At 38.0% G+C, this 15620-nt stretch overlaps 1 protein-coding gene across 2 annotated transcripts in view; it reads right to left on the bottom strand.

Moving 5' to 3' along the window:
* BZW2 (basic leucine zipper and W2 domains 2) overlaps window positions 1-15620 on the bottom strand; it is a 60713-nt gene that overhangs the window by 25413 nt on the left and 19680 nt on the right. Inside the window, exons 1-5 of one of the 2 annotated variants that reach the window (XM_074863381.1) lie at window positions 15381-15399; window positions 13896-13960; window positions 7191-7367; window positions 6131-6234; window positions 3312-3377 (exon numbers count right to left, since the gene is read on the bottom strand). In XM_074863381.1, coding sequence (XP_074719482.1) covers window positions 3312-3377; window positions 6131-6234; window positions 7191-7367; window positions 13896-13953 — 405 coding nt within the window. In that variant the 5' untranslated portion in view covers window positions 13954-13960; window positions 15381-15399. Of the gene's footprint in view, window positions 1-3311; window positions 3378-6130; window positions 6235-7190; window positions 7368-13895; window positions 13961-15380; window positions 15400-15620 lie in introns of those variants that run through there. The other variant, XM_074863389.1, reaches the window with a different exon arrangement.

Raw genomic sequence — 15620 nt, forward strand, 5'->3', positions numbered from 1 at the left:
TTCTGGCTCACTATTTTGTATTTCTATCATAGCTATAAGAACTCCCACCTATTTAAGTGGGAGTTCAGAATGCCTAATAAGCACAAGACCAGGCCTAGTGTGCTGTTACATGTTATTTTTGTCTTTAAAGAAAATGGCTTTTAGGCACAAATTCAGGGCATAAAAGATACACATAAGTAAAGACATGCATGCAACATTAAAAAGCATGTAAGAAAACAAGTGCTTTGGCTCTCCTCTTGCGATCTGGAAACCTTAACAGTGAAAATTAAGGAATTTTATCCACCCAGGGAGTGTGGTGTCTTTTTTATTTTCATTATCTGAAGTGGTCTCTTGCTTTAGCATCTGACAGTTTGCCACATCTGCAGACAGCACCGAATTGTCAGCAGTGGAGAAGGCAGCTAACGTAACAGGTAACCGCTGACTGATTCTCGCCTTTCATTTAGCTGACTTAAAGCATTTTTGCTTACTCCCCATTTGATCTCAGAATGTTAGTCTCCTCTTATTTCATAATTCCCAGCTTGATCTAGGGTTCTTCCATTAGGAAAATAAGAACACGAACAGACTGCATAACATCTCCCAGTACTTCAGATGTCCTCATATGACTCAGCAATATTTACCACTGTTAAGACCAAAGATATACTTATCTGTACTTTATCCCAATTTTGTCAACCTATATAGAATGCTACTTAAACATGCAGATACACCATACAGACAGTTAATATTGCATTCTTCATCCACTGACCTGAACAGAAATACATAAGTAAGAAAGATGAACACAAATTTTGAACGAAGAATTTTACTGAAATTATTGAAAATGCTGTCATAGGTCTATGCCAGTACACTGGGCAATGCTCATATGAACTTAAGCTGCCTATATCGAAAAACAGCAGGTGAGCAATGCCCTTAAACATGTTTGTCTTCTGTTGAAATTGCTTGGACAAAGTAATTTAGATGTAAAAATTTAGATGTATGGTTTGCTTATGTCACTAGAAGAAAAAATAACTGGCAATTTTGGGGGGAGAGAGTTAAGAAATAAAACATCTGAAAGCTAGAAACAGACAATAAAGGGAAAGGTGCTGGGAAATAATAATGTCCTAGCAAGAAAATTATGAACTTGAAGACATAAAGCAAATACTTGTACAAATACTGCCATTTAAGACAATCTCTCTTGAAAGAGAAGTCCCACTGACACCATCTGCTTCTGGTATTGCCTTGGTTTTGTAGTTTGACTTTTTCTGTGAGAAGAGCTAATTTTCCCTCAAGTGCTCTAGCTGCCTAAGGAACCTGCCAAAAAAATCACTTTCATCACTGGGACAGTGACCCACGAAAGAATGTCAAGGAGGTGCTCTCTTGCTTTTCTAACCACCGACTAATTACAGTAGTCTTTGAACTACTAAACCTTGCAGAAACACCTTCTAGAATGTATCTATCTTCTGACCCTCCATGAGCAGCTACTCTCATAGAAGTTACTGCACACAGGGATTAAAGCATTAAATAGTTAAAAACCTGGCAGCCTTATCAGCAAGATGACAGTCACTTGGTGGGTTTACACAAGCAGGGGGAGGGAGAAGGTAAGCAAAAGGGAACTACGAATAGTCCTCAAGTCAATGACAGTGCAGGCGCAACCCACAGGCCCAAACACCTTCACAACCACCTTCCTAGTTTCTAATTCTCAGAGAAACTGCATTAACCAAGGAAGAGAGTGCACCCAGCACCCACGCCGAAAGACCAGGTCCCCAGGAGCCACACCAAGATTCACATCAGCGCTAAGGAGGCGATGGAAGGGCAGATGGAAAAATTTCCCTTCAGCCTAGGACCACTAGGCAAACTTAATCTCGTGATTTGTCATATAAAATGTAATCTGACACTGAGAACTATAGAAAAAAGCATGTACATAAAATAAAGATTTGCAGTCTGCAAGGTGAACAAGGCCACTCTGACCCTGAGCTGCCATGGCTAGGATGCTTCCAATGGCTTTAAATGAGTAGCATGACTTCAGTCACACTGTACCTCAAATTATTGCTTTCTCTCAAGCTAGCGTATGGCTAAACTTCATAGCAGAGGCACTTGTTCCTCAACCAAAGAGTTAAATTATATATTAACCATAGTCTCATCTTGTTACTAAGTGTGCAAAGTGACTTCTTAGAAACTTAAAGGATTCAAACTCAAGCAAGTTACAGAAGAGAGAGGAGGCGGCTTGAATTGACATGGCATTTGTTTAATATGCTGAACACTCTCTGAAACTTGAATGCTATGAGTCAGCGCTTCTCATGTCAATGATTATAGTAATTAACAGCAAGAACATTAGATTTGTGTGGGGATAGAGGTAAATTTAGGTCTTTAGAATGATGTATTGAGCAATCAGCATCAGTTAATAGGCATGCTGGCCACAAGTGCAAAAATAATTTCCTATATGAGCAAGAATGTATAAATCAGAGCCAAATTTATTCAGCCACAAGAGGTGGCAGTGAGGCATCATGCTCCAGACTTACCCTCACTTGACCCTTGCAGCAATCTTTCTAATGTTTAAATAATATGGAAACACACTTTTAACAAACATGGTATCTTAGTCACTGGACAGGTTTTGCCATTATCAGCATGCCTGTTAACTTACAGCACAGCATTTATTACTTATTCAGGCCATTAGAAAAATATATTTACATCTGTTACTAGGGACTCAAAATAGACAAAATAAATCTGTAATTTGTTTTTCAAAAATTTCTACCCAGGTTTCTCCTGTCTCCTTAGAATTCAGTATCACAAAACAACACACAATATCCACAAATATCCACTACAGCCTAACAGGCAAATCCTGAGCACTCTGCCAGTGGTGATGACTTTCTCTTGCACATATCTATGTCCCTGAATACAAAAACTTGTGGTTAGGACTCATTCCACAATGCAGGAGTAGTTTAATACTCATACATCAAGTGAAATTCTGATTTGCATTTATTCTACGGAAAAAGCACAGAGCGCTGTTCTATTACCAGGATAGTAACACCACCTCTCATTAAGAACTATACCCCAAAGCATATCAAAGTTCTGCACAAAAAAGTCTGGGATAAGAAGGTGAGTTTGATCAAAGCAACCAAAGGAAGCATTAATTCAGAATCACTCTACATCAAATGCTGCCAGCAGTATTTCCACAGAGATAAATTTGCAGACTAAAAGCTGCCACCTGTAGATTCCATTCTCTTTTCCAGTAGAGTTAAAGAAAATACATAACAGCATCACATTTGTACATATACAATTATATTAGACACAGGGTAAAAAAATATTAATGCTCAAGAGGAGATTGCCACCAACATTACCTTCTTGATTTCATCTTCAAATGCTTTCTCCAGATATTTGTATCTCCTGATAAGTTTATTGAAGACCTAAAGATAAACACAGATTAACTTAAAAAAATGTAATAATTGCAGCCATCCTTTACAAAAAAGGCAAAGGGAAACAAGACTGCGACTACTGAATCCATACAGAATATCTTTGACTAATCCACGATAAGAAAATTTTTTCTTTTTATTATCTCTAGAGCAGGAGAGAAAAAGTAGGAATCACTGCTGGCTTCCCCTCACACTAATATTCCATTGCACAGTTTTCCTTTAGACATGGTTTCCAGGAAATAAGCAGCCAGCAGAATGATATTTCTGCAGTTCTGTTGAGTTGTCAGTCTCATGGCAGACCATGAAACACCCTTCTTTATTAGTTTGTTCACAAGTGGAAAAATACAAGTTTTGCAATTCTTGCTTCACAGAACAATGTTTGAATCAGAGAATTTACTGCAGTTTGAGAGCTTTGTTTTTCACATTTCTCAAAATTTTATTCCTAATCTACTTTTCACCCTATACACATATCAAAAGCAGGGGAAAGAAGGAGGAGAAGGAGGTTAACTCTGCACCCCTCCCCCAGTAATGCATCTCTGTGGGGAAGCTGTGAGGTATAAGCCAAAGGAGTGAGGCAGTCAGGTAGCACTGCTGGGCATCTTCAGTAGATGCAGAAGCTTTGTCAAATCCACTAACATAATGCTTACAACAAAACACGCTACTGCCAGGGAAAGAGGATGAACATTTGTCAAAGCTTTTACAATCAATATGTTCTTGGAAACACTTGTTCTTCAGTTTTCACCATTTGTTTCCCATCATGCGACCACAGATTACTAAAGCAGAAGCAGCACAGGTGCAGGGTGCATTCAGATCAAAGAAGGAAGAGATAAGAAATTAAATCAACAAATCACTGGTCTCACTACTGTACAAAGGGCACAAAACATATGACTCACTGTCACGGGTAAAAAGGTTTATGGAACAAATGACATTATTGTCAGGCGGGGGGGGGGAGAAATTAATTTTAGAAAGTTTCAATTTACTTTTCAGAGAATGTAAAATACGTTCAAACATCCTAAATGGTAGTATTTTGGCTCAGAACAAATGAAAATCAAGTTGTGGCCAAGCTGAGAGGCAGACACACACAAAATTCTAATAAATAAGGTGTAAAATAAGGTATAAGATGAAAACGTAAGCTAGCATTTTGTTCATATGTCCAAACAAAATTTTGTACATTTTTGTAAGTCCATGTAAATGACAGAAGAACATTTCATATGCAAATAATCTGCTAAAATATCAACACCAGCTTTAGTCTTTTTTTCTTGAAGACTTTTCAATCTTTGAACTGTTTCCATGACTAAAACCACAAAAATAGCCACACTACTGGTTCATTTAGGAGTCAGAGTAAGAAATTACCCAGAAGCTAAAGAAGCTCTAAACACTATTTTAGCCTAACTCCAGTTTTTCATTAATACAGTAAGAGCTCTATTTCCCACTATGCATGAAAAAAAATTGGCAAGGTCTATAAAAGGATACATGTCTCCAGGCATTGACTACAAAATGGTGACTTATTTTGGTGGCTTTTGGTTTGAAATGCAGAGAATACACTGAAAATTCAACTGCTTCAAATCCTGAAGCCTTCTTTTCCATTTTCCAACATGCAACCTTTTACTTTAAAGTTAAATTTCTCCTTGGAGGACAGACTTGTACTGTCAATTTTTATTATCAAACTATTAAAATATTACAATTCAAGACGACAGAATCAATGCTTTTACCAATAACAGAGATTTTCCTGAAGCAGAATACCCTGTTTTTAAGAGATGGTAAAGCTGACACACAAGATATATTGATTCCCTTTCCAGAAATATTTCACTTCTTCAGATTATCAAAGATGTGTTTTTAAAGGAGCTTTCTGCTATTTAGCAAACATTTGTTACTGATCCAGATTCTGATCCCAACGCCCTTTAAATCAACCATGCACCTTTTCAGCAACTTACCCTCAGCACCTTAGCAGGGACAGTGGCTTTTATGCTTTCAATTACTGTCTCCAGCATCCCAGTAACAACTAGTTAATTTAGAAGATAAATATGTTACCTAATTAACAACAGGCTTTTTACATATGGGAGTTTCCATGGTATTGCATTTTTATGCAATCCTACTTGTATCCAGAATTGCATGGTGGCTTTGAACTTTAAATAGAATTCTTGCTGTATTTTCTCACATAATTATTATCTTCCATTAAGGAGTTACACAACGTTAGCTTCTCTTCAATAATGTTTTAGGTTTCATTACTTTTTTGTGTTAATTTCACATAGGCCTATTTCTGCAAACCTTAATCATGTAAAAAGAAATTATGTATAACGTACGTAGGAGAAATGAAAGCTCTTGGAATATATGCCCAATTCCTAACTAGTTATACAACTAAAGGTTGGAGGTGTGAGCTTTATATTTTTTGTCATTCATATACTTCATGTGTTTCTAAAAACACGTTCATACAAATCTTTCAGGCTGCATACAGAAAAGGTCAACAAAAATAATAAGGATGGTGTCTAAAAATATGCTGAACCAACAGCAGACTGAAATAAGTAAGACTGCATTCTGTAAAAGAAAGCATTGCCAGCTGTGATCAGATTATCTTAGACATCCTATTTTCTTACCTAAAATTTATAGGTTAGGGCAGATTACTGGTTAACTGGATTTTCAGTTGCCCTGTAACTAGCCTACTGTAGCCTAGACGGTCTGCAGATGTTCCCCTGTAATTCCTTTTGATACATAAATGGAAAACAGTAAGCAACCACACCTTTACTGACCTGAGCATAATTCCGGATGGCATCATGATCTTCATCAGCAAAAAATACACAGTGGTTGGTCATCTTGGTCTTGTCATTGTCATCTATGCGTGTGCCACCAGGAGCTTAAAAAAACCCCAAACAAACAAAAAAAACAAACGCAAGAAACAGTTTCTTACTTTAGAGAATGTTCTATAAGATTTAATAAGCCTAATAAATCTTGTGTGAGTATCACTGAGGCAAAAGACAAGGATAAAAGCTAGCTTGCACATATTTTAACTACTCTGTTAAACACCACAATAATGTAAATCTTTTCCAAAGAGAGAAGTATTACTAGCTTGAGGACTTCGAACATCCTCCTAACCCCCCTAATGCTTACCAGGCCCACATAAACATTCAACACACTGCAGCAAAAGTTTTCTCCTGGCTTATTTTGTTGAGAGTTTTTTTCCTAGATAATTCCACTGGCTTTTGTTTCCTGCATTATCTCAAGTCTTACAAAAATACCTTCTCTTCATACTTACCAAAGAGCAGAAGTCAGGAAGCAAACCAACATGACCAGTAAAAAGTGCCAACTTACTGAAAACATAGAGGAAAGTGAAATGCATGTTTTTGCCCAAGCTGCCACTGATATCTGGGAGAAATGCCCCGTGAACATCACAAAGCACTCCTCATTATCTTTCACTTCTCTTAGCTAGCCTTTGTTGCAAGGTCTACAAAGCAAGCTTTGCAACAGCTAATAACCTGGAGTGCTGTATTACACCTTTTTATGCTAATAAATTCCTCTGTTTCTCCCCTAGTTAGTGTCTCATTTTCTTTGCTGTTGAATTTATATGCTGTTTCAGTTCAGACTGAAGGCTTCTCAGAGCAGTATCTTATTTTTTTTTGATATTTGCAGAATGCCTCACACAATCAAGTCCCTAGGTATTACTGCACTACAAACAATAAACAAGATTCAAGAAGTATCTAGATAAGTGAAAATATAATACAGTTTACGATTTCTACTCCATAAAGGAAGACACCATCTTAAAAGAAACAAGGCTGATCATCAAAATTCTGTATCAGGTACACTGCAAGTTACCTAGCATGCTGCCAGCTACCAAAATATCAAAGAGTGTGTCGGCATAGCGGCGATAATCAAGCCGTGAGCCTGTTGCATCCAAAAATTTGGCTATAGCTTCCAGGTCATTCCCAGCTTCATTGAGGCCTTGGACAATTGTATCCCTGAAGACTGTGGGTTCAAATTTCTCCTTTTCATCTGGAACAGAGATAAAAAAGAAGGAGAGAGAGTCTGTTTTTAAACTTTCTGTTACAATCTTGTATCAGCCAGCAATTGACATGACCATGGCACCTGAACATATTCTTCCCATTCTGGTCAACGTACCAGAAGTTTGACTTTTATTGACTCTGGAAATTTTGCAGTGTTTACCCTTGCTTCCCTCTCCTCTTCATGCCCCCAACACCAAAACACACACAAACATACAGTAATAAATAAATGAAGGGGAGGAAAAGCAACTATTAAAATTGTTTTCAAATTTCATATTCTTCCTTCTCTTTTTGAAGATATTATCGAATGTATGTATCATTGTGCATTGCTGAATCTGATAGCAAAGGGAATGTCAGATACGTGTACATAATCTCACTGTAGGAACACTCCACTTTTCATTTCTTGATATGTTTCTTTAAATAACTGTGATCACATATCTAAAACATTTTCAAAAAGACAAGTCTTCAGCAAAAGAGGAGATCAAGGTATTAATAAAAATAGGTTTTGCGTAAACACTTGGGACCAGGCAACACAGGGTGACCAAGAATTTATCTTTCATATTCACAGACCTAATCAGCACTTATGAACACAGAAATGCAGCGCTCACATTGCATTTTCTACAGCTGTCCCTCGTTGAACTCGATTAAGGTACAGTCTTACAGACAACATCCCTATGTCAAGGCCATTAGCCACAACAGATGTAACTGCAACCTCCAGATAAAGCTAGGTAGATTTACCCATACCTCCTGCTGCTTTTTCTTGCAGGCTGTTAACAGCTTACCACAGAGGCTTCAAGCTCCTTAACAAAACAAGTCCTGGCTTTATATAAGAGCACATACGAAATGTTTGTTACCATCAAAATAACTGAACTTCAGAAACAAAACAGCAAGCTGTTCTGTGGCACTCAAAAAACAAAACTAGTTTGGTATCACCTGCTGACACAAACGTTGACACAAATTAAAAAACCTGCACATACTATATCCAGAGGATAAATACAGAGATTTTTAGTTACTAAGATGAATGAGGATTGATAAAATTCCTGTCTAAACAAGTGCTAATGCAGTCTGAAACATACCAGCTGCAACTCTTGCAGACGTTTTGGGAGAAGAGATTCTGGACTTTACACATCCTCTGGCTGCAGGTTTCCTTTCCCTGCAACTCATAGTGCAACTTTTTATTCCAGTCCTTAACGAAAAGACCTTGGTTTCCAATAGCCTTTCTTCCCTCAAACTCCTTCCTCCTGCCACAATAGTCTTATGGCAATTAAATAACTATTTTACACACAATGCCTACTTTTATTAGCTTTATTATTTCTAACATAGAAAAGCTGCTCTCTCTTGTTCCCCTACATGTACTCAGTGTGCACCCGTTCTACCATCTTCAGCACATCACTTGCACATTCTTCCCCTCTTCCAGTGCATCCCCTTCCCCCATAACAATTGTATGTGGAAGGCACAAAGCAGTCCTTTCCACTCAGTGTCTCAGGTCACTGGGAAGCTCAGGGGACTAGTCAACTAGTCCTTCCAAGAAGCCTGGCAGCACACAGCCAACAGCAGCTCCAGGGCTGTCCGTCAAGCACTCAGCAGCACTGGAAAAAATGAAGCATCGCCTTATTTTCCAGAAATCCCCTGCTACGCCTACCTTTTAGTGGCTTGATGACTCTATTACCTGTCTTCACATGGCCTGCTGCCCCATCCCCCAAATCTGACTCACTCAGACCAAAGCTAAGGATTACTAAACTCCATGAATACCCACATATATGCTCATGAAACCACCTGCTCCCATCCCCAGCTCATCCTGTAGCGATGCACACAACCATAGTGCCAACCTAGTTTCTCCTCTACCATGCTCTTGTCATCCAATAAACTACTCAATATGCTCCTTCTCTGGACTGCAAGCAACTTCTTCCCAGGCTTTTACTTCACCTTGGAGAGATAGTCAGGCTCTCAGCTGTGTTACCTTGACTTTCAGTTGTGATGGAGATCTGGAGTCTCTCATATCTGCAGGATATGCCCATGGTGGACAAACCAGAGGGTCAAGTGGGTAAACTGAAGAATGTGCTTTGCTCTGGGGTAATGCCTACAGAGAAGCATACTACTGGAATCCCATCTGAGCTATCAGGTCAGTAACCAATACTCAGTTGCAGCTCTCTTTCAATTTAAAGTACTAAACAAACCTGAAACAAGCAAGAAAAACCAACCCACAAACAAACAAGCCTTTTACTGAAGTAAGCTTAAGTACTTCAGTAAGTTTTATTTGCACACAAGAAACCCAACTCCACCCATAAACAAGTATCTGAGTATAATTATTCTCTTTTGGGTTACCAAATAAGTATGTAGTATTTGCAGAGTAAAAAAAAAAAAGGCTTTATGAGTCATTAACCAGTAAGAAGACAGGGTTCTGTCTTAAGGGAGGGGTAAAAAAATAATCCCATTTGTTTAAAAATTTAAGATGTTCACATCTAAACTGAAAGTTGTTATATGCTTGGTATCATGGGTACACAGTGCTCAGTACAAACACAAACACCATGATTAATATTTCTTAGCTATTTTAAAGAGATTCTTCTCCTGCCTCAGAAGTTATCCTCTCGTCTAGAGTACCCTACCATTTTCTTGTCTATCACAACCTAAAAATTTACACAGGAAGAGGAGGTGAACTCATTGCATGAAAAATTATTTTCCTATCAAGCTAATGTACTGAAGAGGAATCTGCTGATGTAGTACAACAGGCTGAGTAAGAAGCCATCATCAAGAAGTCGTGACAGTATGTTGAGCTGTCAAGTACACAATTACTAAACAAGCACAGTTTCAATCATGGGCTAGCAGAGGCAGGTGTAGCTTGCAGATGGGATGTACACAATATCCAACACGGCAGTGCTATACACAGCTTTTCATTTTCATCACGTTCCCAGATCCTTGTTTCCTTTCTTTTGCTTCCAAGGAAATCACACAGTACATTTATACCCCCCTCCTTAAGAATTAATCTTAACTCCTCAACAGAAGGCCCACAACTGTATTTCTGTGGAATAAAAATGAGATGCCCTGTTTGGCCCTCTTCTGACTTCATGTTAACGTAGAGGTGTTAATGCTGACTTTACTAGGTAATTTTCTTCCTGAAAGAAAGTAATATGCATCATTTCGCTTAGCTTCTTTTTATGCTGCTATTTACTTTTTTTGTACCAGGTTTTTAGCCAATAGTAACTCTGTTATCTACAACATGGGAACAAACTTGGGTCTCGGGTATTGCTTGTCAGCTTACTTGAAACAATACGCACTGTTTCTTCCGGTTAATGCTTTGGGAAGCTTTTTATCCTGTAGGTATTTGTCATCTGTCTGGATGCATAAATTTTCCTTACTACCTACTGGCATTTTTGCTACTCATACTATTTCTTCCTCTTCCATTTCAGAACACATAAAGACATCAATTTGCACGCATGCAGTCAATACAATCCACATCCCACGTATCTGCACATAAGCACAAATACTGGCCAGATGCCAACTACTGCTGACCCTCACCAAAAAAGCAATATTCAACAGGTACAGAGAATATACTAAGAACTAACCAAACTATTTTTTTTGCCCCGATTGCTAAAAACTTGATATGGAACTGTAAGATGCCTCCTCCCCTTGGAAGGTTCTTCTCCTTACAACATCATTTTTCTTCCTTCAAATCTTTTAAAAGTGATTTTAATGCCTGCCACTATATATACTGGAGGCAAGGTTTATACTTTTCATTAGGTCAACTAATAGACTTGGAAGGAGTGGGATTTACAAGCTCCTCCTTCATAGTCTTCTCTCAAAAATATTTTAGATGCTAAGCACACCTTCAAGCTTTAAAGACAAAAAATATAATCTTTTCCTTTTTTTGCTCTCTGAAAGCTCAGAAATTGTTTGCATTCAGAGAGTAGTTGCTGCTAGCTGACCAGTGATAAGAGTTCAAATGGACAATTATTTTTATTAGATGCCTGAGCGCCATGTCACACATCGCTGTCTCCTCAGATGGCAGTGCTCCTAGGAGCTGAGAAAGGGAAAAAAAAAAAAAGAGTATCATGGGCCACAAATCAACCGGTAAGAACAAGCAGTCATCTCTCAACCAGCTGACTCCCCCTAGCATTTGGACATTTCAGATCCCATTACCTGTTTGCCTGTTACACACAACAGAAGAGTCTCCAATGACTGAAATGCCACGGTCAAACCACAGCCACTGCACTCTGTCCTACCTGGGTGAAATTTCACGACTCCCTGATATACTGAAAATCGGCATAAAAAAGCCCAATAGCATCTTGTAGTCTAAGTCCAAGACATAACAGTCTGTGACACTGCTATGATACAAAAAGTACATATAAACAGAAGGCAACAAATATGCTAGGAAGCCATTTCTCTTCCTCAAGCCCTCTGCCTCTAGAAAGAAAACAGGTATCCACAATTTTCTAAGCAGGATCCTCAAATATTAAGGCAATCAGGATTGCACCATATTTGAAGAAGAGATGCTTTGCTTTAAGCACATAAAGAAGTGTTTGCATGTTAAAATTTCTATATTAAAGCCATTTAATATCCCCTATCCTATTTTTGTAATCTCTCAAAAGAGCAAAAAAACCCCACCCCTCCAATCTTCCAGACCCCCCCCAGTCTTTTCCTTCTTCCATGTAGTCAACGAGTTATCTAGTGCCACTTCCAATCACTGTACCAGAAATTCAAGAGATAGGCACAGAATTACAAATAAAATCTCTTTATTTATTCTAATTATTACTTGTATTAAATGGGAGTCAAAGACCAAATCTGTATTAGGACACATTATGCCAAATACAGTGCAAAACATGGACTGAAAACTAAGTCTTTATGAGAGAGAGAATGTTTTCTAAGACAATTTTATCAAATAACGTATGTACCATAACTGACTGAACTAGACAGAATAATACATTGAATTGATCCAGCACTATGTATATCTGATTGCTTTTACTGGTTGATGTGATAGAGGTATTTCTTCAGGGATTGTTAATTCCACTCCTCTAGCTACGTCTACGCTGTTGGTAGTTAATGCAGTATACAGCTCCTACTGCATAATGTTCTGGACCATGCTGATAGAAAGTTAATCCCACTAATTACTGGAGCACCATGACATTTAATTGCAAACAATATAGGTTTCTTTTTAAAATTAGTTATACCTACAAATGTTGTATGTGCATCATAGAAAAGACACTTTCCATTTAAGAAACCACACCAGTCAAACCAAGGAAGTGATGTGTGCAAGGGAGGAAAGACAAGAAATCTGGCACTGCCTTTTAACATGACTGAAAACAAACTATCTTGCAGTTCTCATCCAAGCTTCGTGATCATCTTAGATCTTAAGACACTCACTCAGCTCTTCAGACTCGTGATAGAATTTCCAATTTTCTGAGAAATGTTACAAACTTTGTGTTTTTTCATCCACACTGAGAAAATGCTCTTATGTACATTTTCTGTCACAATATGTTAAGACCAGGTGTTAGCTTTTAATCAGAAACAGGAAAATCAAGATGGATAAAGTCTATTACATGACAGACAGGAATCCCACCTGTGTGTGCTATAATAATCTGCTATTGCAACAGCAAAAAATCTAAGTCTTTTCACAAACCAGACTTTTTTCCTGAAAAAATCATCACAAGTATTTTTGCCCTCTGACTCAAAGTGTTGGGCATTCATCTCAGACACCTAAACCATGACAAATGAACTCTGAGTATAGTATGAGCAAGTGTGCTAGGACAACACTCACTGTACAGAATACCTGGATGATCAGTATAATTAGCACCTCTTAGATTTCTTCAAAAATTGATGACATATTGCACATAAAAGAGAGTGTTGGTCAAGTTTACAGAAAAACAGCATCACAATGAGTAAAATGGGATTTACGCAAGGGTAATTGTTTTATTTTAACAATAAAAAAACCAAACTACACTAACACAGCAGAAATAAATATTCGTGAAAAAGGAGCTTTCTGACCTCTATTGTTACAGAAAGCAGGGCCAATGAGATGACCTGACCATGTCATGGAGAAGGAAGGTGAGAGAATTCCTTTTTAGATGTGAAAGGTTCATCTATAGAGATGGCATTGATTTGAGTCAAAGAAATAAGAAAAAAAAATCAAAACCAAAAGAGCCAGATAATTTTGTTTACATAACTTTTAAATAAAAGCTCGTATTTTGCTTTCTCAGTTGAAAAGGACATTTTAAGAAACACCTGAAACAAACACCTAGTAAGTTTTATTCCTCATATGTAAATATACTATAAACTCAGTTAGAATCTAGTTCTTTAACTGAGATTTAATAGCTAATAAACCCAATTTTACAGAAAGCCCTAAGATATATAATGAAAATAATAAAATTCATAGAGCTTAGTTAAAAACAACATCTTCACTCTTAACATGGCTGAAGAGAAGGGGAGAAAAAACATAATACTGCTGAACTTTCAGTTATTCCACCTGCCCTGTTTCTAGTCACTTTAACAAAGAGGAAAATAAAGTAAAAAATGTAACATAACCTACCCCTCTTCCTAGTTTTGAACCGCTGGCCTGTTAGCACCGGCTTCTGATTCTTATTCATAAAATTTCTGGAATAAAAAAAAAAAAAAAGAGAAAAATACATTTTTACTACGGCATTTACAGACAACAGTTTAACCTAAAGGCAAAATAAACATTCAGTGTAGTAAAATCCCGACATGTGAAACGGAAATAAAATTTGTGATGTATACTGAAAGAATAATTCACATTATCTTAAAGATGAAGAGCACTACAATCCAAGAATAATTTTGATGAAATGTGCTTCTCTCAAAATCTGGCTCTTAGCATCCTTATAAAAAACCCTGAAAGTTCAAACCCAAGCAGGAAGGTGACAGAGCCTCCGCCCTTACGGCTGGGGCAGGGGTACAGCAGCGCTGCCCACACAGCTCACAGGGATGCTCAGGGGCACAGAAGCTGCTCAGGCACAGGACAGGGAACTATCCTGGTGGGTCTCACCCTCCGGCATGTTCACCAGGCAGATGGACTCCCAGGGCTACACACTGTCCTGCTGAAGACATGACTGCAGTCTAACCACAAAGACGTTTTAACCATCAAATCCCACTTATAGTGATGCTTGGAAGAAACATTTATCTTAATAACTTTTAGTTCCTAAAAAACATGTAGGTGTTGTAAAAATAATAAAAGCTAACCAAATCCCTCCCCCCATCAACTTTGTATATAAATACATAGTTAATGACCCTACATGGCACATCATATAATATAACAACAGTAAAAATATTTGGCTTATTTTACTTCAGACCTTTGCAGCAAACCTCCACATGCAATTTTAAAAAATCTGGGAAGCGATCATATATTAATGCCATTTCATCTAAAGCAAAAACTATTTTTCAGCTTCAGATATAATTAGTTTAATCACACGAGATGCAGCTTGCGCAATGAGCAGCTAAACCGACAGCTGAAAGCAAGCAGCACCAAATACAAGGAAGCTTGGCAGCACGTGGCAATCGTCATGGGTCATCCCCCTGTCCTGCCAACAGCAAGTGCCAGCACTGAGACTTACAGGCCATTTATTTCACACCCTGCAGGTCATTAGGTCACTGTTACATATGATTTGCTTGTCCAGAATTAAGCCTTACCATAAAAGAAGCTTCGTCCCTTGGATATGTTCTTCTAATAACTTTAGTTTTACAAAAATCTGTATTATTTGTATTTCTTAATTGTGGACTCTGCAGGTCTTAAAGTACACATTTGCCAACTCTTCCTACCATGAAGAACGAGAAACTCAAGCTCCATGGCTAGAAAGGTACCATCAATCACACATTACTATCCAAGTAATGCTCTCTCAACCCCTGAAAGTTCATTTAATAACTCTGTTAACAATGCTCCAGCTATACAATATGTTCCCATTCAGAAGTTTACCTCAGTGGCATCACTAGTTGGCCACTTCTGCAGCATTTTAAACATCTAACTTGTTAAACCACTGCTTTCTAGTCTAGGTCTACCACTTACCCACAGTCAAAAACTGCCTGCCATGCACTGGAAATAGCCAGAAAAGTTCAGAGTCAAGACTGGTTTTGCTTCCTGCAGGTCACAAAAAATACAAAGATGCAAGAAGTAGTTACACCAAGAGGCTCACATTCATCACTGAGATTTACAGCTATGGTTTTAAGACCAAGGAGCATTTTGAAACAACTGCAACACTAAACAGCCTTCTGGAAAAGCGATTTGCCTATCTGCAAAGAGATAAAA

Source organism: Strix uralensis, chromosome 1 (assembly GCF_047716275.1).
Source record: "Strix uralensis isolate ZFMK-TIS-50842 chromosome 1, bStrUra1, whole genome shotgun sequence".
Lineage (NCBI taxonomy): Eukaryota > Metazoa > Chordata > Aves > Strigiformes > Strigidae > Strix > Strix uralensis.